The 27735-nt window shown below is 38.4% G+C and overlaps 1 protein-coding gene across 2 annotated transcripts in view; it reads left to right on the forward strand.

Annotated features, from left to right (window-relative positions):
- Window positions 1-212: 212 nt before the first annotated feature.
- Window positions 213-27735, forward strand: part of TMPRSS7 (transmembrane serine protease 7) — a gene marked incomplete at both ends in the record, with an annotated part of 32516 nt that continues 4993 nt past the window's right edge. The window contains 15 exons of one of the 2 annotated variants that reach the window (XM_081072284.1): window positions 213-260; window positions 1946-2234; window positions 5452-5582; window positions 6575-6642; window positions 7756-7949; window positions 8983-9021; window positions 9986-10214; window positions 11531-11661; window positions 13471-13583; window positions 16718-16824; window positions 20096-20232; window positions 22105-22212; window positions 24272-24382; window positions 25113-25229; window positions 25842-26013. In XM_081072284.1, the coding sequence (XP_080928410.1) occupies window positions 213-260; window positions 1946-2234; window positions 5452-5582; window positions 6575-6642; window positions 7756-7949; window positions 8983-9021; window positions 9986-10214; window positions 11531-11661; window positions 13471-13583; window positions 16718-16824; window positions 20096-20232; window positions 22105-22212; window positions 24272-24382; window positions 25113-25229; window positions 25842-26013 (1994 nt within the window). Of the gene's footprint in view, window positions 261-1945; window positions 2235-5451; window positions 5583-6574; window positions 6643-7755; window positions 7950-8982; window positions 9022-9985; window positions 10215-11530; window positions 11662-13470; window positions 13584-16717; window positions 16825-20095; window positions 20233-22104; window positions 22213-24271; window positions 24383-25112; window positions 25230-25841; window positions 26014-27735 lie in introns of those variants that run through there. The other variant, XM_081072285.1, reaches the window with a different exon arrangement.

The following is a 27735-nucleotide window of genomic DNA, read 5'->3' on the forward strand; positions in this document are numbered from 1 at the left end:
GGATGCAAAGTTAACTGCTAGGCCCCTTTAACATTCACTATATAGCAATGAGGCAGCTTCAATTTCTGAACTGGACCCAGTGGAGGTAAATTGATTCCTTTCCTCTGAAAGCTAGCTTGAATGCAGCAACCAATTCTTCTCAAGCGAGAATGTAAGGGGGTGAAAACTGACTTTGAGACACCTCTGGATGTTCACAGACAGAACACCTAAAAATGGACAAAGAAAACAGTGACGTTTCATCCAAACCTGCTGATGTGAAGGTAAGTACAGTGTAGGAAGCTGTCTCTGTTACTTGAATGCTACTTGTTGTTGACCCTGTTAGTAAAATGAGACTGTGTTACTTTATAAAAATAAGAGCAACAATAATAGAATATTTTATCTTCCTGCGGTACTTACTTAATGGATTTTACAAATGTGGGCTTGTTTTGAAGTGCTGTACTTGGCAATTGATTTGCAGCTGTTTTTCTAAAACTCCAGGGAAATTGTACTGATCTCTACAGAAATTCCATTTTAAAATTTAATCAGTGCTAACTGAGACTGCCTATAATGTGTTCCTGCACTTAAAGACCCAACCTTGGCCTTGTCAGTTATACATGTGCTAGTATTCCTGTGCATTTTCCCCGTTTTATTTATTTGGGGGAATGTTTGAAAGTAGCTTGACACCATAGTCCACTCATCCTACAATGGAATGTTTTTCTCTTTAGAAACGTCATCCTCACTCCTGCAGGACCCTATCACATTAAATGAGATCTGGTCTAGTTCAATTTCACCTGGTGGGATATAAGCTACATTTCACTCCAGGGGTTGACAGGGGTGTTTGGCAAAAAAGAATGAGGGAGCCATGAATAATTCAGAATGTACTTGGCCACGTATTATCCCATTAATTGATAGGATTAAAGACAGAAAGGCATGTACTTTGAAGGGGAAGAGTGAGAGAGAGTAAGAGAGAATGACAGAACTCTTAGTAGAGCTCAAAAGGGAGATTATTTCTTTGGAATTGGTGTTCTAGATTGCTGCCTTTAAAAGAATGTGTGGTTAAAAGTCATTTCATCACTGGAGTTTAGTTACTCTGACATGTATAAATCTCTCCTTCAAAGAAGCTAAACTCTCGAATACATTATTCAAGAATTCACAGGATCAAATGGCAGAGGGTAGAGTAGGAAAAACCAGAGAAGGGGAAACAGTTAAATAATGTATTTTTTTCCTCCTGCATATAACACTTTGCACATCAATATGCTAAAACCAATAATTTTCTATTGTAAGCCCTCTATTTCCGTCTTTCTTTTTAAATCATTCTTTCATTTGTGATTGAGAAACTGAGTCACTGATCACTTCAGTGGCTAGCTTACAAGCGCACACACGAGGCAATGTGAAACAAGCACTTCGATCCCTATCCTACAGCCTTACACAAACCACAAAATCATCCTTCACTCTTTTTCCCCACCACTTGGTCATGAAGCCACAATTGGGAAATCAACTCATTTCTCTGAGGAACATATGGTATTGTTTTCAATCCTGTCTCAGCCCAGAAGAAATTGATTGTGGGAGAAAAAATATATATAATATATAATACAAACATTTAAAAAAGACATTCATCTGCACAGCTGTGTACACATGAATTGACCCACATAGAATCCTAACCTCCTGATCTCCAGGTCTGCTAGTCTACACTCCATGAAATTCAGGCCTTTCTTCTACAGCATCTGTTCAGCAGAAGTAGGGAGTTGAGGACCTGGGAACCATTTCACTAGAGTTCTTATAATGTCTGTTTTTTCTGATCTTAATTGTGTAATTCAATGCAAGTCAATTTGTTACGCTTATATAAATCATTTGTCCAGCATATTTAGGATTCTTACTACCAAGATTCTCTTTACTGAGTGTTTCCAATTAAACTTTAGACTACTTCTGATCGATAATACGTCTTTCTGTGTTTTTTTTTTTAAAGATATCCAATATCTCAGTTCAGGTGGTCAGTACCCCGGCGAAGTTGCCAGGGAGACCAGTGAGACCAGTGAGACCAATGAGACCAATGAGAACAACGAGACCAATGAGACCAATGAGACCAATGAGACCAGTGAGACGACCACCTCAAAAACCCATCAACAAAGCCAAACCCAAGAAGGAACTCAAGAAGAAAGCTCCCTTTTGGAATGTCCAAAATAAAATCATTCTCTTCACAGTATTTTTGTTCATCCTAGCAGTCATAGCCTGGACACTTCTGTGGCTCTACATCAGTGAGTTAAAATCTGTATTTCTTTGGGGTTAGAGCTTATCCTGTGAGTTCAGCAGGGGAAATGCAGGCCCAATCTGCCCCTGGGGTTTCTGAAAGAATTTTCCTGTTTCTCAGACTAATAGCCATTTCTAAAACTGTTGAGGTTTTAAGAAGAAAGAAACCAGAATTGTCTTTCCCATTTATTCTTTTCCCACCACCGCTTTCTTTCCATAGGAAAGCAAGAGGAGCAAAGATGGGGAATAGGATGAGAAAAACTGAGGAGAATGCTCAGGAGCAAATTGTGACTAGTTCAGAAATGTAATCCATTTTTAGCTCTAAAAAAATGAATAGAATGCTCAGCTATTTCATTTCCTCATTCCACCCACTGCTTGTTTCTAGGCAACAGTATATGCCAGCTCCCTGGGCTTCATTTTATTCATGTACCTTTTTCTCCTCTGTTTTTATGTTTTTGTTGATCTAATTGATCCTTTTGAAACAGGAGTCATAACGAAATTCTTCCTTAGAGAGTACAAACCCATGCAGCTCAGCAACTATAGCATTTGCTAACTTATGCTAGACTTCCCACTGTATACACCTTAATATATTTGATACAAGATATGTGTTCTCTCCAAGATATTAAAATTTGGTAGGAAAGCAAGATTTATAGGCAAAGAATTAATACATATTGTCTTGAACAGTTCAGGTCACAGACAAATCCATCTTGTATAATTTGTGTGGCACAATGTAAGACATCAGGCATACCAAAATGCCTCTCATCTTCAAAAAGCTCACAGATGCGTTTTTTAGTTTCAAAAACCTCACAGTTCAGTGCTGGAGAGAGAAAGTAGGGTGATTTTTGTTTGTTTGTTTGTTTGTTTAAGTAATTACTTGGCAATCACAAAAAGGAGGCACCCAACCTGCCCAGAAATGGAGTCCAGAGTAAGCCTTCATCAACTGGTTCCTGAAAATTCATTTGACACTTGGAATGCCAGCTGGGCCTTTGAGAGCCCTAGGGACAGAGTGGTAGACAAGAAAGAATCTTTGTCCTTATAGACTAATGAGGGAAGTCAAGTCAATGGGCAATTAAGACAACACAAAAGACACACGACTGCAACTCAGAGCAAACCAATTAAATTCCCATCAGTTCTCTGCCAGCCCTTAACTGATACCTTTGCATTGCCTTAGCATTTTTCTATAAAGTTTTGGAAAATTGTGTAGAAGTAGTTTTTTGGCTGTGTGAAAATCAGAGAAGGGCCTTTCAGAAAGACAGATCACTATAATGGAAACTGGTAGGAACAAGCAAGAATTGTTCAACAAACAACCCAGGTTAGTTTCGATTGCGTGAAATTTGGGCGTGGAGGCTGACCCTGAGAGGTGGACAGATCATTAGGGAGATAATGCAGGGTCTTGTATGTTGGGATGAGCTAGAGAGTTAGGTAAATGTAATCTGGGTCAAGGCCAAATGATCTCCCTTGCATTGTTGTTATCTTGACTCATAAGTATTTACTGATACCCGAAGGAGGTATGAGCTTCTAGATAGAAGTCATAGCTCTCATTCAAATTTTAAAGAGTCTAAAAGGGGAAAGAAAGAAAAAAGTCCAAGAAGCACTTCCTTGGTAAAATCAGAAATAAAAACAACCTTTGTTCTATATGAGAGGCCTAGTGAGGCAGGGTGATCTATCCAAAGTCACATAACTTGAAAGGATAAATCTAGGACAGAAGCTCAGGCCTCCTGCCCTTACCTCTTTGCCCCTCCCCCACTCCCACTTCCCTGCACTGCTTGAAGCTGATGTGACCCTGGCTGAGTCATATAAGGGAGGCGGCTTCTTATCACTCACACAGGTTGCACTTTCTTTTTTTTTAAATTAAATTTATTGGGGTAATATTGGTTAATAACATTATATAAGTTTCAGGTGTACAATTTTAAAATACATCACCTGTACATTGCATTGTGTGCTCACCACCCAAAGTCTAGTCTCCTTCTTTCACCATATATTTGACCGCCTTTATCTTCTTCATCTTGCCCCCAACCTCCTTCCCCTCTGGTAACCACATTACTGTTATCTGCGTCAATGAGTTCACTTGTTTTTTTTTTTTGTTTGTTTGTTGCTTTTTGTTTTGTATACCATAAATGAGTAAAATCATTTGATTTTGTCCCTTTCCATTTGACTGATTTCACTTAGCATGATACTCATGCACTGTCTTTTTAATTCAGTCATCACTTATTTAGCATTTCCATGTGCTGGGCATTGTGCTAAGGAGAGATTAGAACTATTATCTCCCTTTCTTCTTCTATCCCCCTTTCTTCTCTCCCTTCCTTCCCAAAAACATTTATTGAACTTCAAAATGAACTCAGGCACTCATTACACTATGTTAGGGGCTGAGAAGTTACTGTTCCTCTAGAAGGACAGACATGCAGACAGAACTTATAATGCAGTGGGGCAGGTGCCACAGGAAAGAAATGTACCACAGCCATGGGAGTCTGGGGGATGGTACCGCAAAGCAGCAAGACGTTGGTAACCAAAAGAAAAGGCAGAAAGGAGAGCCCCCATCTCCTCAAGATATTGTCAGTTGTCCGAAGGCAACTCAGACACAGTACTGTCTTTGCTTGTCTTGTCAGAAGTTTCTGTGCAGGCCTGACACCCCATCCTATGGTCCTCACTGGGCAGAGTATTTGAGCAGGAGTGACCTGACACCAGTCTGAGAATCATGCTTTGTGGATTATCAGGATACATTAGCCCTGCACTGCACAGAGCTCAGGACTGGCCCAGCACCCTGGGCATCAGCTATATAAGTCAGAGAGAGGATGAGCTCAGTGAAGGTCCACTGAGGGAAGCTTTCCTCTTCTCCCAGTAAGCTCACTTTACCTCAGAGCTTGACGGTATACATTTTTTACCTCCCTACCTTCCATAGACTCAGGATCCATAAAATTTGTATATGCTTTTATTTGTCCCCTTAATGCTAGGACACGTATAAAGTCAAAGAGATATCTTCTATCTTTTAATCTTGTTTTTAAGTACTTGTCAAAATCTGATAGAATATTTTAAGGGATATGGTTGTTTACTACTGATAGAAGAGATGTTAACTACATTTAGAGCTTCGCAAGCTGTGAACCAGTAAAATACATAGTTGAGTAAAGTAAAATAATTTTTGGGAGCCTGATACTGGCATAGATCAGACAATACCTCATTACTACACATGTGGGAAAACCCCCTACCTGCCTTTTCTGTGTCTTACAGGTAAGACAGAAAGCAGAGATGCTTTTTACTTTGTTGGGATGTTTCGCATCACCAACATTGAATTTCTTCCTGAATACCAACAGAAGGATTCCAGGGAATTTCTGTCAATGGCAAGGACTGTGCAGCAAGTGGTGAGGTGATGGGGGAGAGGGTGAGAGTCTGGGCAGGGTGGGGTCAGAGGGGGAGGGGACGGTGTTTAACAGTCACAAATATCTTACTGTGCAATATATATCAGTTATTTGTCACATTATCCCAGAGGTAGGCATTTTGATCACCACTTTACAGATTAAAAACAAAAAAGAAAGAAAAGTGTGGGGGGGGACCACAATGGGGCCAGCAGATGTAGGTAAAATGTTCCGTATTACGTAGTGAATTTAAACTCCACAGCTCCTAATGTTTTCTACTATGCTATATATGCAATATTATTTCTAAGTTTGTTTGTTTTACTCTTGGGCAATTAGGTAGGTGATTTTGCTATTGTGTAGCGAGGGAAATACAGGAAGAGAAGATTTGACAGATGAGTCAGTTTGATTCAGAAATGCTAAGTAAGAGTAAAGAAAGTAAATTGATGGAAATAGCTCTCTTTTGAGAGCTAATTATGGAGTTTTAAAAGGGCTGGTTGTTTCCCTAGAGACTGGAGTTCAGAAAAGGGATAGTAGACCAGGCGGTGGGCACCACCCGCCCCCTAGTGGCTCATACAGGAATGTATCCTTAAGAGTAAATTTTCAATGTTGTTTATTGATAGAAAAGAGCTTGGGTCAAAAACTTTGAAAGCATGCTTAAAGGATTTTGATTTATTAATTGTGGAGAAAATTAACTTTGGAATAGGCAAAATACAGAAGTCAAGCTTGATTAGGGTGTATAAACACAGGAGTAACTGAATGAAGGTAACTATTCTTCACAGAAAGCAGAATGAAAATAAAGCAACCCAGGACTACTAGAGGAAGTAAAAATGTATTTGAATTCAAGGAATAATGTCTGGGTTTGGAGATCGAGGTCTTTAGTTTGAGCTTTGTTTTTCTCCTTGCTAGCTAATCAGAGCTTGGACCTAAAGCATGCTAGGCACTATGAGAGGAAGCCAATTTTGAAAGATTTCAGAAACCTTTCAGTTCTTCTTTTTCAGGTAAACTTGGTTTACACAACATCTGCCTTCTCCAAATTTTACAAGCAGTCAGTTGTTGCAGATGTCAGGTAATCTGTGTTCCTTGTTTTGGGGTTTCTACATTCACTGTTATAAATTCCTCTCAGAGCCACAGAAGGGCTGAGATACCACCATTCTCAAGTAACTTCTTGGGAATGGTTGAGAGTTAATGCCCTTTTAGTGCAACAGTAACCCAATTATTTGCTATGCTGTCAAGCTGAGTTTTTTTCTTCATCTCTGAAAGCCCTCTCTTTCCCCATAGCTGGGATCCTGGAACCTGTATGAAAGTCACTGGACAAAATAGCCATAAATATGGTGACTATATTGGATGGAGGCAAAAATAAAACATAGACCAGCATTTCTCAGACTATGCTTAGTAAAAAACTGGTCACTAGAGACCTTCTGAGACAAAAAGGATCCCATGGTCAAATAACTTTTAGGAAAAATTGTGTGCTGGGTACTGGAAACCACCCTCCTTCAACCGCAATATATCTGCAGAGATTCACAATCCACTTTGGCATATTAAAATCACTGAGAAGTCTTGGAATAAAATAATTTGTTTACCTTCATTCATCTTTTATTTTCTAAGTCATTCACTGTAGAGTATTATTGTATATTTTTTTCATAAAACGTGACAATATTTATGCAGTTAGGAGCTTCTGCTCCAGGAGTTTCCGGTCGCTGGAAACCAAACCAGGGTCGATTCCTGGATTTCCTACTTACTAGCTGTGTGATTCTGAGTTGTTGTTTGCCTTAATTTCCTCATCTGTAAATCTAGAATAATAGTAGGAACTTCCTCATAAGATTAAATGGGATAAAGCAGATTTAGCATTGTGAAGTGCTAAATGGTGAAGTATCAAAAATTATAACTTGTTATTATAATAGCGGTGAATATTGATTGATATCCATAGAAATACTATATTCTCTGTGGAGATGCAACTATACACTAACAGTTATAGATTTGAACTCAACACAAGAATACATGTACCGTGACACTCTCCCTTCCCAATCCAGGAGTCAATGACTTCCTAAAAAGGAAGTTATGTTTCATTGAAGGATGTGCTCACTGGCCTTACCTTGAATTTATCAGTTAGGTCACTGGTTTCCTATAAAAGTCTACTTCCTACGAGGTGTCCTTGAATATCTTTCTCTTTTCACTATAGCAGTAACAACAAAGGTGGCCTCCTTGTTCACTTTTGGATTGTGTTTGTCATGCCACATGCCAAGACCCATATCTTCTGTGAGGATTGTGTGGCTGCCATCTTGAAGGACTCTATCCAGACGAGCATCATAAACCGGACCTCTGTGGGAAGCTTGCAGGGTCTGGCTGTGGACATGGACTCTGTGGTGCTAAATGGTGATTGTTGGGTAATTCCCCTTTAAGCATTCCTTCCTACAGCTCTCCTGATACTGTCATTCTCGTAGTCACTCTTGTAATGGAGTATTCTCTTTCACAATCTCAGTGGAACAGGATTAGTTGAAGACATTGGAGCTATGTTGATAAAGGAAGTTGTTAAATGTTACACACAGTGACTGGACAATAGAATTGGGGCCAAAATATATATGACATTGAAATTACTAAAGAGTACCCCCCCCATATTTAATTTGGCTTGTTCAAACGAAGGCACCAAAGAACAAAGTCCTGAAGAAGGAAAATTTTGCTGAGGTTTATCTTGTCTCTTCTGTCATCCAGACAAAACTGAACCTGTGTTATGTAGTGTTGCCCAGTGCTACAAAACAACCTGCCCGATAGCCCTGTCAAAGTGCAAATTCCATCAATTTGTCTCAACAGTAAAATGGTTTAATTATTGTGTAACCAAAAATGTATGCAGCTTTCTCTTTTAATTTAAATTATATTTATGATTTAAATTATATTTTATATTTAAATTATATGTATATATGATATAAATTATATATATATATATATACATAGTATATATATGTATGTATATGCTAGGCATATGTTGTTAGGTGGCTGATAAGTATTCGTTAAATGAATGAAAATTCTGTACCACATACACTATTTCAGGTATAGGACAATTAATATGACTAATTATTATCATATTTGCTTGGTTTCTTTTTACTTTTAAAAATATTTGCAACTTGTCATTATGGGTGATTTCAAGCATACAAAAGGAAAGAGAATAGTATAATGAATTCCCACATACCCTTTACTCAGCTTCAACAACTATCAATTCATGTCTGTCCCTTTTGATATCTATATACCTAAAAAACCTCCCCTACTCTCACTGGATTATTTTAAAGCAAATCTCGGATATGTCCGATTGCTCTTAAAGGACTGAAAATATTTTCACTAGACAAAATTCTAACAAAATGAAAATGAAATACTGGGACTGACAATCTCTTTTCTGTGTGTTTTTTTAATGCAGCTGGGCTTCGGTCAGATTACTCTTCAACCATAGGATCCGGTAAATTATGCCATGTGGTTTCTTCCCTCCTCCCCCCAGTTCCTCCAAATCAGTATCCTTTTTGGCTATAGTTTTCCTTTTCAAATGATGGTATTTGTTAGTGCTCTCTCAGTTGCAAGTGACAGAAATATATTCAAATTGGCTCAAGCATAAAAGAAACTTGATTGACTCATATAACTGGAACATACTTGGGGTGATCTGGCTTCAGGCTTTGTTGGGTCCAGGTCTTAAGATAAACTATCATTAGGACTGCGTCTCTGCTTTCCTCTGTTGAGACTTCAATTGTATTCTTCCAATGTGGTAGCATAAATGGCCACTAGCCGATCCAAGCTTATAATTTATCAGTTTAGCAACTACTGTGTTTCCCTGAAAATAAGACCTAGCCGGACCATCAGGTCTAGTGGGTTTTTTGGAGCAAAAATTTATATAAAGCCCAGTATTTTATTTTATATTGTATTGTATTCTATTCTATTCTATTATACCCTCTCCTATATTAAAATAAGAGCCGCTTTTATTTTGGAGCAAAAATTAGCATGTCTTATATTAATTTTTGCTCCGTTAGAGCTGATGGTCCAACTAGGTCTTATTTTTAGGGAAACACGGTATGGTGGAAAAAACTTGACATATTTCTTAATAGTCCCTGCAGAAGTTCTGGGGCTGAGTCTTATATTCTTGGATTAGCTGACGTTCTGACTCCTGAACTAGTTTCTTTGACTCTGGACAATCTGAGTCATGTGCCTACCCCACACCTAGGGGTGAGTTTAACCGCAATCCAACCATATAGGCAGGGTAAGGATAGTTTCTCAAAGTAAAATCTAGTGCTGTTATCAGGAGAGAAGGGAATGGGCTCCAGGCTGGCAAATAAAACAGATGTCCTCCATGTGACCTCTTTTGCTCTTTACTCTTCTATAAAGATTACTAGGAAAGTAGTTCCTAAAACAAAATAAAAGTGCTGTCTCCACAGAGAAAGGCTGCTCTCAGTACTTGTATGCAGATCATCTGGCTCTCCGCTACCCTCTGGAGATTTCTGCAACCTCAGGGAGGTTGATGTGCCACTTCAAGCTGGTGGCCATAGTGGGCTATGTGATTCGTCTGTCAATAAAGTCCGTCCAGATTGAAGCTGACAACTGTGTCACCGACTCCCTGACCATTTACGACTCCCTCTTGCCAATCCGGAGCACCATCTTGTATAGGTATTATGCAAGCACTCTGGTTGGCGAGTGAAAATATTTTTTACAACATCTTTTTTGTAGATCTGAGTTCCCCTTGGATTTTTTAAAAAACATTTTTGTGTATACTCATGAAGTCAATGACCCATTTCCTACTTACGTATACCCTCTGTATAAGCCTATCAGACAACAATGTTTCCTTTGCTCTGGTAGCACATAAGAGTTAAAAATCAATACAGCAGGAACTTTAGCCAATAGTTCTGAAACATAACAGATGTTTTCTTTAATTTTATATTGCAATCACAATGAAGTATACTGTTTCAGTAAAGTATGAGAATAAATATTCTATGATGATTGCATAAAATTATTAAAATGATTATTTTTTCCTTATTGTAAAGATAACACCATATTCATTGTGAAAATGAGGTCAGTCCAAAAAAAGTATCAATTATTTCACAATCCCATTACCCAGAACAAATGTCTTTTATTTTTGCATAAATTATTTCACACATATATGTTATTATACACACATATACTTATATATACCCTAATATTTTTTTACTTTACTTCATGAATGCTCAACATTTTTTTAGCCTAATCATGATGGTTGGGCTTCATTAAAAATTTATTATTTGTTATTCACTGTGCTAAAAAGGTACATCAATTATCTCATTATTTTAATAGTGTTTATGTATGTATGTAACAGTGTTTTTTGTTTGTATGTATCTATGTATATTTTGAGGATGAAAGTGCATTTTAAAAATCCATACAATATATAAAAATATGTAGTGAAAAGTAAGATTATCGCTGGCTCCCATTTCTCAGTCATTATTATTGGTTTATTTTTATCCTTCCAGACATATTAGTTATTATCTCATTTAATAACACACACCACAGTACTAGGAGGAGTATACTATTATTATTACTACCATTTCATAGTAAGGAAACTGGCAGTTGTGAAGATTTTATTACTTCATTGCCCAGAGTTTTTCAGCCAGTTAAATGATGAAACTGAGCTTTGAACCCACTTTTTCTTAGTGCAGAGCCCATGGTCTTAGCTATTAAATACCCTGCCTTTCTACCTTGTTTGCTCTTAAGAAGGATCCAGTGATGGCTATTCAGGAGAATTCTTCGGTAGTTACTGAACAAATATTTGTGTCTCTTTATCAACTCCCCTCCCTCTGTCATGCCCTGTGGCCACTAGTTGATGAAAATCTGGTGGGCAGAGCCTGATTCAGAAGAACTGTGTGGATGGCCCCAGGAAATGTGTGCATTAGTGATGGATAGAGGCCCACTCCTCAATAACATATTATTCATGTACTCTTGTTATCTGGTTTCAGAATTTGTGAACCCACAAGAACATTAATGTCATTTGTTTCTACAAATAATCTCATGTTGGTGATATTTAAGTCTCCTCAGATACAGAGGCTATCAGGAATCCGGGCATATTTCGAGGTCATTCCAGAACAAAGTAAGTCTTTTCCTACTGAAAAAAGTCTCCCTTAGAAATACTTGTTATGACACTCCTGTCTGATCTGTCCTGAGGCTCTGCTGTAACACTAGTTGTGTAAGTTAGGGATTCTGACTCAGGGTCCAGTCAGAAGAGAGAGATCTTATTATTCTAACAGAACGAATTTAGTGTAAAAAGCTATTAACTCAGTATAAGGTGTTAACTAGGTAACTGAAAAGGCAAAAAGAAAACTGTAAGGTACAATAGGTCTAACACATGTAGGAAGTAAGTGCCACCTATAGGTAGGGGGGCGGGTAGGGGAAGGAAAGCAGTCAGAAGTTAGAGTTTAGAGCTTGGACAAGTGTCTGCGGAAAGAAACTGAGACCTCTGAGGAGGGTTTATTGCTCAGCTGGTGCTGGTGTCTCTGAGTTGAAAGGCAGGTGTTCATGACCCTGGGACCCAGACCTTTGAGGAGTGAGTGTCAGACAGTTGGTATTTTTAAAGGAGATGCAATAAAATGGAAGCTTGAAAAACTGCTAACAGGATTCAACTCTGTTACAAGAAGGAAATGTATCTGCAGGGTGAAGAAGCGTTGTTGGGTGACACTCCCAGGAATTCTTCTTCCTCCAACTTTCTAGTTTACCTTTAGCACCCCCTGTTGGCAGAGCCTATCAGGAAGCCAGGCGGTAAAGGAAGGAAGTGGTTCGCAGAGTCCCAAGCCCAGCACTGTAGGACAAAGCAGGCTTGGTTTGGAGCTGTGAGACAATAGCTCAGTAACAGCATACTAAACTGTCTTTCATGACTTCTCATTTATAGCAATGCATGTGAATGCCATCCTAGAAAGTGCCTGTGATGCAAAACATCAAGGATTTAATGGGTTTTTCTAGGTAATCATTAGCAAAATGTCATTCTCCCGCTCATTCTTCTCTGTTTGACTTGGGTTGATTAAGTAAAACAAAACAAAAAGAGCCTTCACTGAAAGTCTAGTCTCTGTACTATTTATTGCAACTGCTCAGATCTTGTAAGTCATGTCTTGGTAATGTCTTAATAAGCATTAGTAAAGCGAAAGGGATCAGAATGGGATATGCTTAAGGTTTTGGCTTAAGTAGATGATGATAACTATAGTTTCATCTATATTTTAGGGCAGTGGCTTATTTTGATGGTTTTCCACTTCAAATTATTACAGAACCAAATGTAAAATGGATTTATTGAACAAAATTGAACTAGATATTTAAGATATTGTTGGGTTGAAAATTATCTCTAACTCCAAAGGTTAAAAATGTGATTATCTCAGAAAGATTGTAGTGGACTTCGTCTATTCAGGTGAGTGTCTATTATATGCCAAGAATTATTCTAGGTGTTAGGGAAATAGCATTAAACAAAATAGACATAAATCAATGCTTTCAGGGAACTCACATTCTACCAGAAGGATGACCGTATCAGTAAGAATAGACATTTAGATTGTCTTATTTAAACAGAACATGTTATGTAAACTGGGTATATTTCTTCAACAACAAATATACACTCATTTGAGCAAAATAAGCCCAGAAGCTTTAAAAATATATTTAAACTATGTTTTTAAAGGAAAGAAAGCATCCTATCGATCTGTAGCCAAAATATATAATTTGAAAACAAATATAGAATTTAAACAAGTAGTTTAGCTCTACATCTGAAGGATACTATTTCTTTTTTTAAATTTTAGTTTACATTTCAAAAAATATATATGCTTGTTGATCAAGAAAGTGTACATTTTTAAAGAAATATATGCAATGTGTTTCCTATAATCTCACAACTACAAATCATTGTGTTACTGGATTTTTTTTTTTCCAGACTGTGAAAATGCAGTGTTGGTCAGAGAAATCACTGGCTTTGAAGGGAATATTTCAAGTCCATATTACCCAAGCTACTATCCTCCAAAATGCAAGTGTACCTGGAAATTTCAGGTAGTCTAGTTTCACCACTATCTTATCCTATTTTCAGTAGCAATTTATTTTTGAATTAAATTACCTTTATATTTAAATTTAATTACAAATACAGCATTAGTTAATTTTATAATATTTAAACTTTATTGAAACATCTTATCAAAGCATTAAAGTTTCTTATAATTTCAGTCCTCTGCCCACAAAATTAACTGCCCTTTGCAGACTGGGCTTATTTTTTCAATTTATTATTTTTGTTTGTTTGTATTAAAAAATGCAAAGACATTGTTACAGGATCAAACAAATTATTATTTTATTATGACAGAGCTCATTTATTAATTTTTAATTACTTCATCGTCAGTATTATAATAGGAATAATAAAGGAATAATGAATTGGATTAGGCAATATATATTTCAGTTGAATAAGCAAAACAGAGTGCAAATTTATGTGAAGTATATACATTTCCTTCTGGGGCTAGACAGGGTGTTCCTACTTTTTTTCTTTTTTTCTTTTAAATCTTAGTTAGTTTGCAAACTAGTTTTCTTTCTCCAACTGTACTATCATGTGGCGGGAGATAGAGTAAGATATCACCTTTGCTCTTTCAGTACATATATTATTGTGTGGCATAACAATGAGATGTAAACAGCCAGCAGTATATAGTTTGTATTCATTCAGCATTTTATTATTGAATGCCAACTACGTATCAGGCAGTATTCTAAACACTGCAATCCATAAGACCAGACACATCCACCCAAGAGCTCTGCTCTCACAGAGAGCAGCGGGAGATAGGCAACAAACAAACAAGTGAAAAATATATAGTATGTTACATGGTGGTACAGTGCTATGGAGAACACTAACGCAAGGAGGAGGATGTAGCTGAGTGACTGGTGGGGTGTACAAAGGGTACATTTATTATCTTAAATAGGATGGTCAGGGGAAGCCTCACTGACAAGGGGACATTTGCACAGAAACCTGAAAGATATGAGGGAACTAACCTTGTGCATACCTATGAAAGAGTGTTGCAGGCAAAGGGAACAGCTAAAGCAAAGGCCCTGAGGCAGGTATACGCTTGCTACATGTATGATTTGTGCAAGTTAAATATTTTTAATGATTTTATTATAACTAAATCTGTACTTGATGTCAATGTCTTGATGACATGCATCCTTAATTTATTTTTTATCATCATCACAAACATTTGCAAAGTAATTAAAATATAAAGGTACTGGACTCTTACTCCCGGCCAGGTTCTTAAGGCCTCAGGGTAGCAGAATCTCAAAGCTTCAGATGACTATCGAGTCGGAAGTTTGGGGAGAGAGTAAGGGGAAGAGAAGATGAAAGGAGGAGTTAGAAAGGAAGAGTGAGACATACAGAGAAAGACAAACACTGTATGATCTCACTTATATGTGGAATCTAAAATAAATAACTGAACTCATAGATACAGAGAAGAGATTGGTGGTTGCTAGAGATAGGGGTTAGGCAAAATGGATGAAGGTGATCAAAATGTACGTACTTCCAGTTATAAAATAAATAAATCTTGAGGATATAATGTATAGCATGGTGACTATAGTTAATATTAATATGATTAATATTAACTATATTTAATAATATCATATTGTATTGACAAATTGCTGAGTAGATCTTAAAAATTCTCATCACAATAAAACTATTTTAACTGCACAGCAATAGATGTTAACTAAACTTATTGTAGTCAGCATTTTGCAATATACATAAATACCAAATCATTATGTTCTAACTCATCTTTAGGCAATGAAATCTCAATAACAACAAAAAAGAAAGAGAGTAGGATTGAATCACAAAATGTTGCTGCAAACTTAACTGTACAGTATGTTGTTTTTAAAAGACAAAATGAATAAAAAAGTGATTTAATAAAGCTGAAGAGAAGTGGATAGACAATGTCATTCTAGGCCAACGTAAACAAAAAGAAAGCAGGGATCACAAACTTAGTGCCAGGCAATGTTGAAATCAGGGCAACAACTTCAGTGAGAAAAAGAAGACGTAATTATGACAATTATTTATGGACCAAAGGATATAGCATTAGTACTTGTAAATCAAATCCTATGGAACAATCAAAAATAAATGGACAATGCTTAAAGAAGAGATTTTAATTTTTTTCTCTTGGTTCATGACAGAGGTAGTGGGGGACATAAATAAGGTTAAGAAAGGTATTAAACCATACAAATAATGAGGACTACACACACATACACACACACACACACACGCACACCACACAGAAATTACCCTTTTCTAAAATGACTGTGGAGAATTAATACGTTTGATCACAATAAAACCCTTAATAAATTAAAAAACTAAAAACAGTATAAGCAATAAATGATCTTGTATCTAATTAAAATAGAATTAGAAAACTTGAAAATGTGTGAACCACAATTCTACTCCCTGTGAATGTAAAAACTCTCAAATAATTCCTGGGTCAAAATGAAAATTAACACCAAAATTGTGGCACATCAGACATAATGTATATGCATGTCATACAATGCCATAAAAAGGTTAGTTGTACAGTGTGTGTGTGTGTGTGTGTGTGTGCGTGTGCGTGCGTGTGCGTGCATATGCACTCATTGTACATGTTCTATACAGGCAGTTCCTTCTCTTGCTTTATCTCTTCTGAGAAGACCTAGGTTGCACTCAGTAACTGTCTTCAGGAGTAACCAGGTTTCATGTGAAAAGGATGCTGATTCATTTCTCCTGTTTCTAAAAATCTGAATAGTACTTTAAATAAACAATGTCATGATTGTCATTTAAGGAGAAAAATGTGTATGCTCATTGGCAGGTGGGTGTTTTCAAAGTTAAGTTCATTGAATAGGAGGAAAATGAAACCTAGAGATGAATGACCTCATGTGACCCTTATCCCCTTGCTCACTCAAAGTGCAGCCTAATAGCTCTTCCCTGAGCACTGCGTTGCCTGCTTTCCTCTCTATCATGCTCTCCTCGTCATCCCAGTTCGCTCAGGGGATGTGTCTACCCCACCAAAGGCCACAGGGCACAAAGAATGAAATGCCCTTACAACAGAAACCAAGGGAATGACTTCTGAGTAAGGGAATCTTAGCCTGACACATGTCGTTCAATTGGGTCATTTTGGGTTTTTTGTGTGTGTTTTCTGACTTATGTTTGTTTTTCACAGACTCCCCTATCAACTCTTGGCATAGCACTGAAATTCCATAACTATTCAATAACCAAGAAGAGTATGAAAGGCTGTGACCACGGATGGTGGGAAATTAATGAGCACATGTAAGTGGTTTCCATATGTAAGGAATCTGATTAACGGCCTTGCTCTGAGGTTCAAAGCCTTGGATTTCTTGTCCCCAAAGCGTTTACTCTTTACAGATAGGGAAATGGAGGAATATAGGAGTTAAATAACTTGCTCAATGCCACTCAGCTCGTAAGCGAATAAGCCAGGATACAAGCCTGAGTCTATGGTCCCCAAGGCCTTGCTCTATGCTGCTGGCTGTGGCTGTGCACATTACACTTTACAAAAATAGTTTGACACACAAAGTCTTTCAAACCATGGAGCCATGGAGCAAAATAGTGAATAGAATTGTGGTGGTAGAAAAGTTAGAAACCATTAGCTACTTCTGTGCAGTAGGAAGGCCCCAATCGCTGGTTTTCTCCTGAGGCTGGGACCTGGGTTGAGGCTGACTGACCAGGTAGAGGCTGAGAGAAATCTAGATGCCTGGGTTTCCTGAGCCCGCCTGGTAGATCCTCACTTTCACCTGTAACTTGTCCTTTAGTTGTCATTATTTTTTGTTTGCTTCTGAAGTTATAATAGGTCTTGTATTTAAAAATATAAGATGCCCTGGCTTGGCAGCAGAATAGCTTCTCAGCTTACTTTGAGATACGAATCCTTGTGAAGTTAGCCCAAGGGATTTGCCTACTAATTTTTTGTTTATTATTATTCCACGAATGAAAACCTTTCCTTTCTATAGGATTTTCCTGAAAAACTGCCTTTCATTTCGTTTAGACTCAGATTACTTGCTAAATAGTCATTGGTCTTGTCTTCACTGGGATAGATTCTATCTGATTTAAAGGCATTCTTGGATCCATTATTAAGATGTGGCTTGTATTCCTTTGGGGAGTATTATAGAATCAAGGATCTATTGTGTCAGAAGCAGAAGATCTGGGTTCAAATTCCAGCCCTGTAATTTAGTAGCCACATTAACTAGGACACATTATTTAACCTCTTTGATCTTCAGTCTGTAAAATGAGGTAATCATTCCTAGTTAATAAGGTGGGTATGTTTTTTAAAACATTCAATGGAATAATGCATATTACACACGAAGAAAAATTGGCTATTATTATGATTAGTAAGATTGCTTTAGAAATAAAATCGGATAGAAAAATATTATAGAATGTGTGCCCCAAAGCTTTAAGGATAGAGCATTTTAGTATTCTAATTAGAGGTTTGTAAAACAAACCTTTTGTAAATTTGTATGCCTAAGATAGAGCTGTGCTTTGGAAATGAGATACTCCCTACCCTCCCACCCAATACAATACCTACCAACCACTTCCATATGTGTGGAATCTGATAAAAGGCCTTATCCAGAGGTAAGGTTGGCCTAACCCATACGTGGTACTACTAAGGTATTAGCAGAAACTCGTTCCAAACAATACCAGGAAAGCTTTCTGCCCTAAATACTTGCCCTGAAGGGCCAGTTTCACTTTGTCTTTCGGGCTGGCTGAAATCCTATCAGATTCCTTTGAAGCCAGCTGTACTCTTGGGGTTTAAAATGCCAGCCCTTTTCATTATGAGTCTCAATTAGAGGAAAGGCTTTAATAGAACTAATTTCTGACACTTTGCTGAGAAGTTAGAGTAAGGGTGTTGGATTTGTGATGGGGAAGGAAGAAAAAGCAATTCTGACACCAGAAAGCCCAGTGATGTTGAGATGAGAGAACATGGGGATGGAGTATGTAGGCTTAGGGCAGCTTGAAGGTAGTATACGAACCCTGATAAAATGGAAGGCCTTCCTACAAAGCTGTAGTGGAACAGAGTTCCTGAGGGGAAGGCTGCTGGTATGCTAAAAAGTGCTAGGGTTTAGTATCAGGCAGAGTTGTGTCCAAATCCAGCTTCTACTTACTTGCTGTTTGAACTTTAACAAATTGACCTCTTCGCATCTCAGTTTTCTTACCTGTCACATGTCTGTACATGTAAACTAATTCTTACTGGGTTTCTCCAATCTTTCACTTTTTTAAAACTTTTGTTCCATTAGCCACCGACATGCCCCATTACGTAGAGTTCCCCTCTAAATTCCAGCCCAAGCATGGATCCAAAGACCCCTTTCCTCCTGACTCCTCTTTTAACACTAGAGTGAAGCTCATCTTTGCAAGAAAACTCTAGTAAATGTTAATGGAGACCATGAAGAAAATCACTTTGAGATACAGATAACAATCATGTTTTCAGAGCACATTTTATATTTTGATCCCAAGATGACCAGTGAGAGTCAGTTCTGGCCTCAAAAGCTGACTTGGCTTTCAGATGCCTCTCAGACAACTTGACCAGGTGGCTACCTGCAGTTGTTGTTTCTTCCTTATATCCCAGGAGCTGCTCTGTTATCCTGTCAGGTCCTGAATTTCAGCCAATTGCAAAAGATTCTTCCTAAAATATACACGGACGCTTTCCCCTTTCGAACCTTGAAATCATAGGTTATCTCTGTGCTCCTCCCAATGAATGCAGTGTCTGATCCATGGAACATACGCTGTTCCCAAGTGCTTTTGGGACCTGGAGTGATTGACATTCATGGATTCCAATAGAGGGTGTCACTCCTCAAGCCTTGTGTCTCCTGTATCCTTTTGAGACCTTGCAATTTTCACCTTGGGAAGGGCCTTGCCTACAAAGAGCAGAGGCCTAACTTACCATGGGTCCCCTGTGTAACAAGACTTCATGTTCCACTAACCATAGTGCTCGTATAATGAGAATTACTAACAGAAGGGACAGTTTCTTTTGCTTGAGAAAAACTAAAAAAGTGAGATAAGGAAATATTGTAGATGGACATTGCTATGAAATTTTGTCAAGGACAAGCCCTGAAGTGTGCGTCAGATGTCAATTTAGTTTGAAATAATATTGTTGTCTTCTGCTTTAAATGTTGCTTAGATTCTTTATTTATTTTCAACCTGAGCTCATGGATTCCACTCTGCTCTATAGACAGGTTTGTGGGCAAAAGCAGGCAATTCTTGTATTGCACAGTTATTTACACCAAATAAAGAGAGTTAACTGAGAGAATTAAACCCATATGGTATCTGTGTATTATAAGTGTTGGTGAGGAAAGCAATGGGTAACAGGTGGTCAATAGTACTGCTCTGGTTTTACTTAGCAGAGGAGAAAAATCCAGGGGGCAGAATGTAATCAATCATAGACACTTAGCATGGAATGGACAACTACTGTTAGCTATACCATAAGCTTCTCATGTGTGAAGCCTAAATGCCCAAGCATCAGTGAATTCATTGTTAGTAGGAATGCAGTTGACAGACGCTTAGGCCATGTATCCTCCAACTCTTGTCTCCTCAGGTACTGTGGCTCCTACATCGATCACCAGACGATATTTCGAGTGCCCAGCCCCCTCGTTCACATTCAGTTTCAGTGTAGTTCCAGGCTTTCGGACCAGCCACTTTTGGTGGAATATGGCAGTTACAACATCAGTCAACGTAAGCCTGGCATTAGCTTTAATAAATTGGTAAAGGGAGGCTAATACTTTACAACGCTAAACTTGGAGAATTTAAAGGCATGAAAACTGCTTTGTTGCTGCTGGTTTCTGTTATATTTTTATTTTTATAGCAAGTATATATAATGTAAACTAAATAGAAGATAAATAATATATAAAAGTAGGTACTTATTACTGCTATAGATTAAATTATAGAAAAATCATATGATTGTAATTATTAATTTATAATTCAAACATAATAATTCACACTATTCCTAAAAATATAGGAAAAGCCCATTTTTTGATTTGTTGTTCTTGCTAGCCATAATTCTTGGTAAATGTGATATTTACACCAACATTTGGTGGATCAGAGGCCAACAGTTGTGACTCACTTTTGGCCTGTGCCCTGTAGGGAGAGCTGGTTGGTTAGGGAGAACTCAACTATCAGCCCTCAGAATGTCAAACTTCACACTGAGAACTGCTAGAATAGTGGCCAGGAAGTGGTTAGTAGAAAAGCCATATTTGAGGGAAGTCATTAGAGCTGGAGAGAGTAGATACTGACTTGTGCAGGAAATTCTTAATCTGTTTTAAAAGGGGAAAAGTCAGGGTTAACTACTTAGGACTCCATGAGGGTAAGACTTCAGAGAAAGCTCCTTTAGATGCTGCCCTTCTTTGCTAATCTGCAATATACCTGCTTCTGGATTTAGAATATTATACTTCTGAATATGAGACTATTAGAATTTCCGTCAAGGACACAGGTACATAGTAAGCCATTTTATATTCAGTTGTTTTTTTCAAATCATGAATATTTTCCAGGAACTCATCCCCTCCCTGTGTGCCATTGAGATAGTGGTGAACTGACCATGTACTCTTACCTACTCCTTGGCACAAGGGGAGTGTCTTAGTCTATTCAGGCTGCTGTAACAAAATTCCACAGACTGAGTAGCTTATAAAGAACAGAAATCAATTTCTGACAGTTCTTGAGGCTGGAAGTCCAACATCAGGGCACCAGTATAGTCAGGTGAGGGCCCTCCTGGACTTCTTGTATCTTCTCATGGTACAAGGGGCTAAGCAGAGCTGTGGTACCTCTTTTATAACAGCACTAATCCCATTCGTGAAGGCTTTGCCACTGGACATAAGGATTTCAACATGTGAATTTAGGGGGACGCAAAGCTTTCAGACCATAGCAGGGAGGAAGGGTTTATTATTTCTATATGTTTGTGATAAGCTCAGCAAGAATGATTCAAGACGAGGGAGGGAATCTTTGTCTAGTAGTATGTTTGAAGTGGAAAAAATGATGGACTGGGAGGGAGGAGAGAGGAGTCCTGAGTTTTGAGGCCAATCACTAATCTCTCTAGGTCCAACTTTCTAAGATCAATGGTTACTAATATATTTTGAGGCAGAGATTACTTGAAAATGTAATTAAAGGTACAGACTCCTCAAACTAATACATCTGATTAGAGAATTGAGAGACATCAGAGTCCACTTATAATTTCCTGAGAGGTGTGTAGACTGCATACTAAGAAGGCTGGGTTCTCTAATGTGTCTGCCAGGTTTGCTTTCATTGAGTCTGTGATAAAGCCCGGGAACTGAGTCAAGGAGAGAGGTAGTAGAAGTTTGGTTATACATGTGACCTGGTTGCAGTGATGAATCAGAGTTTCTGCTGAATTCATTTGCTTTCTTTGCTCTCCTAAATTTTGCTTTTTTGTTTTTTAAATTATCACATATAACCTTGATTTGATGGAGAAATTATATAATTGCTACTGCTACACTGTCAACTCCTTAGTCACTTAATAATACTTCATATGTCTTTATTAATGTGGTCTGGTGACTTTTAGGGACCCATACAAGATTTCCAATTTTTTATTGTCTGTAGCCTGTCCTGTTGGATCTTTTAGATGCTCCTCCGGTCTATGTGTCCCTCAGGCCCAGCGGTGTGATGGAGTAAATGACTGCTTTGATGAAAGTGATGAACTTTTCTGTGGTGGGTAATCAAGCTTTTGCTATGACATTCTTATTGAATAAATAATTTGTCAGAGCCCTTGTTGCTGCTGGTGCACATCCTGGATCTTTGCACCTATTATCTGTTGCTGCAAAACAAACTAGACCCCAAACTTAGTGGCTTACAACAATCATTTATCCTGAATTATGTATCTGTGGGTTGTCTGGGATGTGAATAATCTAGGCTGGCCTCATTGGGTGGCTCTGCTTCAATTGGTGCATCCCCCTGTGTTTGGTTATTTCCAGGTTGGGGTCAAGTCTACTCCTTGCGGCTTTTTTCCCCATTGACCTAGTGGGCTAGCCAGGGAAGTGCCAGAAGCAAAGGAGGAGGGAGCAAAATCACCAGGTCCCTCTTAAGTTGTGGGCTTGGAACTAGCACACCATCCCTTGTGTCATATTCCATCAGCCAAATCAAATCATATAGCTGAGGTCATAGTCAAGGACAAGACAGTTTATTCTGAACAGTTTGTGGTCATAGGAAGAGTGGGAGTGCATAATATACTACAGGGATGAGGGCCTGTGACTAATAATTTAATCAACTACAATCTTAAATATAACAATCCTATTTTAAGCACAGATCTTTCATCTAGGGAGAAACACAGAATCAGCAGAGAGGTAAATTCTTTCAGCATGTTCATTTATGGAGTGCAGGTGTTATGAATAAAAGTACTTTTTACCTATATAGTTTGCATTGACATCACATTGGTGATGGCTAAAAGGTAGGGTATTGAATATTTCTATTTGTGACAGAGAATTTCTGTTAATTTTTCATTACTCTTTGCACATCATTCCTGAATCTATTTCCAGTTTCAGGAAACAATAGGGGGAGGCCAGTTCATTGGACCATATGAGACCACTGGTAACACTTTCTCCTAAAGATCCAGAGTTTAGTTCAAATGATTGTGATGGTGAAGCTATTTAATCTCTTTCGTGTTTTTGGATAAAAATATGACAGTTACTAAAACTAACTGTGAAAAGATGATATTCATGAAAAACAACCTTTGACTCTATACCCTCTTTTTGTTAATTGACAAAATAAAACCCTCAGGACAATCTGTAGGATCTTCTATTTCTTAAGAAAATAAATACTGACCATTATACAGTGATGAAGGTTGCTTTTGTTTTTCACATTTTTATTATTACCTGCTATGATGCTCCAAACAAAAGTGATTATTGTTACTTGATAATAAAGACCATTTTGGGCAATAATTATTTCTCATCATGCCATTTTGAGGGCTATTCTCTAGGAGTCAATTAGGTACTCTTAGAGATGTAATGAACTATTTTAGGGCAGCAATGGCCTTTGCCTACCCCTCATAAGAGATACTTCTGAAAAAAGGGAACAGATAACAAAAAATGATAACTTTCACAAAACCGGAAATGTCTAAGGAATCAGACCTGCTAAGAGTACTTGCTAATATACTATCACTGGTATAAAGGCCATTTTCAAAAATACTCTGAATTGTGGTAAGTTTACACTGGTACCTTCCAATTCAGGAAATGGATTTCTCAGGATAAAATCGTTTTAAAGAGAGTTTTCCTTATACACAGACTACAGTCTGTTGTCCTGTAAGATTTCACACTCATTAATTCATTCAACAAACCTTTAGTGACCGCCTACTATTTGGTCAGGGGCTTGAGGTACAGAGAAAAATAAGACACAATTTCCCATCTCAGGATACTTCCACTTTGTTTAGGAAGGTAGATGAGTTCAATTTAGATAACAGCTTATGATTTTTATTTTCCTGAAAATAGAATCCTACAATGCATTTAATGATAATTCAATAAACAAGCTGCCAGACTTGACCCCATGTACGAAAAAGCAAAAATCAGATCTGACCAAGTCTAAGTGCTAGGAATTACACCAAAGTTTAAACATTTGCTTTTCTCCCTGTGTGTATCAGTTCTGAGGAAAACACACTTTTTAAAAATTTTCCTTGAAGTCCTCTTAACCCTTTGCACCTTTTCGGGGGCACTACTGGTCATCAGAGAGTCCAGCTGGAGTGTCAGGCTTACGAGCTTTCTGTCTGTTCTCATTCTAGTGACTCTGACACCTGCCTGCAATGCCAGCTCCTTCAAGCAGCACGGCCCTCTGGTCTGTGACGGTTTCAGGGACTGTGAGGACGGCCAGGACGAGCAGAACTGCACTCAAAGTGAGGGCGCGTCCTCTGCCTCTGCTGTGCTGCCTACAAAATGCTTTTAAATCAGAATCAAAATACCTCTGTTGGGTTGGATAATCAACTTGTCTCATTTTCCCCAAGGTTTTCCCAGTTTTAGCACTGAAAATCCCATATCTTGGGAATTCTCAGTTTTAGACAAAACGAGACAGTGGGTCACTCTAACTGAGGTGGAGTGTGTGTGTGTGTGTGTGTGTGTGTGAATACTGGAAGATTTTCATTACTTATTTGCTAGATACTGTGATAGGACACGGCATTTTTTTCTAGCCCCTGCAGAAACACACACTGTCAGTGTTGTAAACAACTGTGCTGTAAATTCACAGAGTCTGTCCATTTCCCCCCAAAATGGTATGAAATGACTGAGTATGGTGATGATTTTTGCTCAAAAACTTTCTTGGTGAACAAGTCAAGGTAATAACAGAGAGGCCCTGGCCTAAAGCCACTGATACGGCCACCTGATTTCCATCTCACCTGCAGTGGAAGAAAGGAGAGGCCCTTGGATTGATTCTCAGCAGGTGTGCCAGCCTGCCTGCCTCCCAGAGGCTGCTGAGGTGAAGGGACAGGTCACCACAGGGTTGCTTCCCTTTGATCTGCCATGTTTCCCAGAGCGGCAAATACCCATCCTGTGCTTAAGCCATCCTTGGCTGAGTTCAGTGTCGTCTATTTTTGGCTAGGAAAAACTTTTTCTTCTTTTGTTTATTCTTAGGCATTCCATGCAACAATAGAACTTTTAAGTGTGGCAATGATATTTGCTTTAGGAAACAAAATGCAAAATGTGATGGGACTGTCGACTGTCCAGACGGAAGCGATGAAGAAGGCTGCAGTGAGTAGCAATTGGTTTCTTCTGAGTCCTTCTATTCCCTCTTCAGTCTGCCTGTTTTTCATTTTCATTCTCTTCTTGGTGTAATCTTTCTGGCAGAGGTTGCCTTAGGCCCAGGGAAAAATATTGGTGAACTGAATCTAAAATCGTTTCTCCTAAAAATGCTAGTGTACATTCCATCTTCTTTCTTGTTAACAAACATTAATATACTAGATATTTACAATGAATACTTCACTTTTTAATAACTAATCAAAAAATTAGTTCTCAAATAAAAAAAAAAACCTATGAGAAAAGATACTGGAATGCAGTGGATGATTGTTAATTATGCCTTATGTTAGGTCAATATCAAGTGCTAGCTCGTTCTTGCTTTAGCTATGATTTGAGAACTATAACCTGCCATATGTTGTTACTTGTGTGACCTCTACTCAGCTGCTAGGCAACAGGTTACCTTTACATCCTTATCAGTACTATTTACACTTGAAAAGAATTGCTGTGATAATTAGGTTTCAAATCACTTACCTGGTTAATCAGTTACCAATCCAGAACTAAACTCAACTTAATTTGACTTTTCTTCTAAGTCTGTCCTTAAATCACGTGACTCTTCCTCTCCTAAAGGCTGCAGAAGGAGTTCCTCCACCCTCCACCGCATCATTGGGGGCACTGACACACTGGAAGGGGGGTGGCCGTGGCAAGTCAGCCTCCACTTCATTGGATCTGCCTATTGTGGAGCCTCCGTCATCTCCAGGGAGTGGCTTCTCTCTGCAGCCCACTGTTTCCATGGAAACAGGTAGGGCATCTCAATCCTTATTCTAAAGTTGCACATTGACCACAGACCATACATCTGCCTTCAAGTGTGGGAAGAAGCTTCCTGTTGGTGACATTCAAGCAATCCAATTGTTGGTTTTTGGTTGTTGTTATTTTTTTGACACTAGTTGTATGCCCAATATTCCTTCTAAAAATTATTGATATAAAGAAAAAAAACAACACAAAGGAACATTGAGAATGAATAGGCTTTTACAAAACTTAAAAAAATAAAATAGGGATTTCAAGTCAGAGGGAGCAAACCTATGGGAATATGTGGATAATGTGGTGAAGAGTAGACATTGAAGGATGGCTGGAGTGTAGGGATCCCTTTTTAGAGTGGGATTCTGCACCCAATTTCCAATGTGGTTGTGGGGGTTCCCACACCACCAAGCAATTCTCCAACACTACCTGAGTGTCCTAAAATTCAACTCAATTCTGACATTACCTACCTGAGATAGTGTCATTCCCACAGGTTAAGGGCTCGGTCCTACAAGAATGACCCCCACCCCCCATTTCAGATGCCAATAGCAAGTCCAGGTTGTCAACTCTACTTCTGACCGACTATCTATAGATTGAAGGTTCCAACCTCCCTCTTGGGTTCGATTAATTTGCTAGACAGGCTCATACAACTCAGGGACACATTTTACTTACTGGATTACCAGTTTATTATCAAAGGATATAACTCAGGAACAGCCAGATGAAAGAAAAGCATAGGGGGATATATGGGGAAAAGTCAAGGGGCTTCCGTGCCCTCTCTGAGCGAGACACTCTCCCCAAATTTCCATGTGTTCACCAACCCAGAAGCTCTCTGAACCCTGCCCTCTCAGGTTCTTATGGAGGCGTCATTACGTAGGCACGATTGATTAAATCATTGTCCATTGATGACAGATTCAGCCTCCAGCTCCTCTTTCCTCCTCCAGGTCAGGGGGTGGGACTGAAAGTTCCAACCCTCTAATCACATGTTTGATTTTCCTGGCAATGCGCCACCAACCTTAGGTGGATCCCAAAGTCATTTCATTAACCTAACAAAAGACACCCTTTGTCCCTCTTATCACTTAGGAAATTCTAAGGGTTTTAGGAGCTCTGTGCCAGAAAGGGACCTAAGACCAAATAAATACTTTTTATTATATATCACAATATCACAGAGGGGGATCCGGGACACATCCATTAATGTTAACCTTGGAAGGGCTCTGTCTTTACCAGTGGGATTATTACGGGGCAGACGTTCTTCCAGCTAAAGGTAAAAGGAAAGCTTTAGAAAATAACTTCACTTAAAATGTCACCTACTAGATCTTAGATACAAAAATATCATTGATTTCTTCTTCAAAAAAATTTTAAGTGGAGTATTTCAACAAATTTATCAGAGTGTTTTCTTCTGCTGGAAATTATAGGATTCAGGTTAAATACTAAAATGTCTTCTGTTTTGATCATTAATCTTTTATGCAAAGAAACTGCTCTAAGTAATATGTTAACCTTAACACTCCCTTGTGTCCCCAGAACCACTCATGAGATCTCAGCTAAGCAAATTAGGGGCTGCACTCTGGACTCTGCCCTTATTTTTTCCCCAAAGCTTCCAAATTCTCTTCACCCCACCATAGTAAGGCTACTGCACTAGTAGAGATGGAAACCTCACATGGAGACTACAAGATACTCGGTGACTTTGTGCAAGTCCACAGGTTAGAATTCTGGAAGGACTAAAGGGAGT

This window comes from Rhinolophus hipposideros (assembly GCF_964194185.1).
Source record: "Rhinolophus hipposideros genome assembly, chromosome: 2".
NCBI lineage: Eukaryota > Metazoa > Chordata > Mammalia > Chiroptera > Rhinolophidae > Rhinolophus > Rhinolophus hipposideros.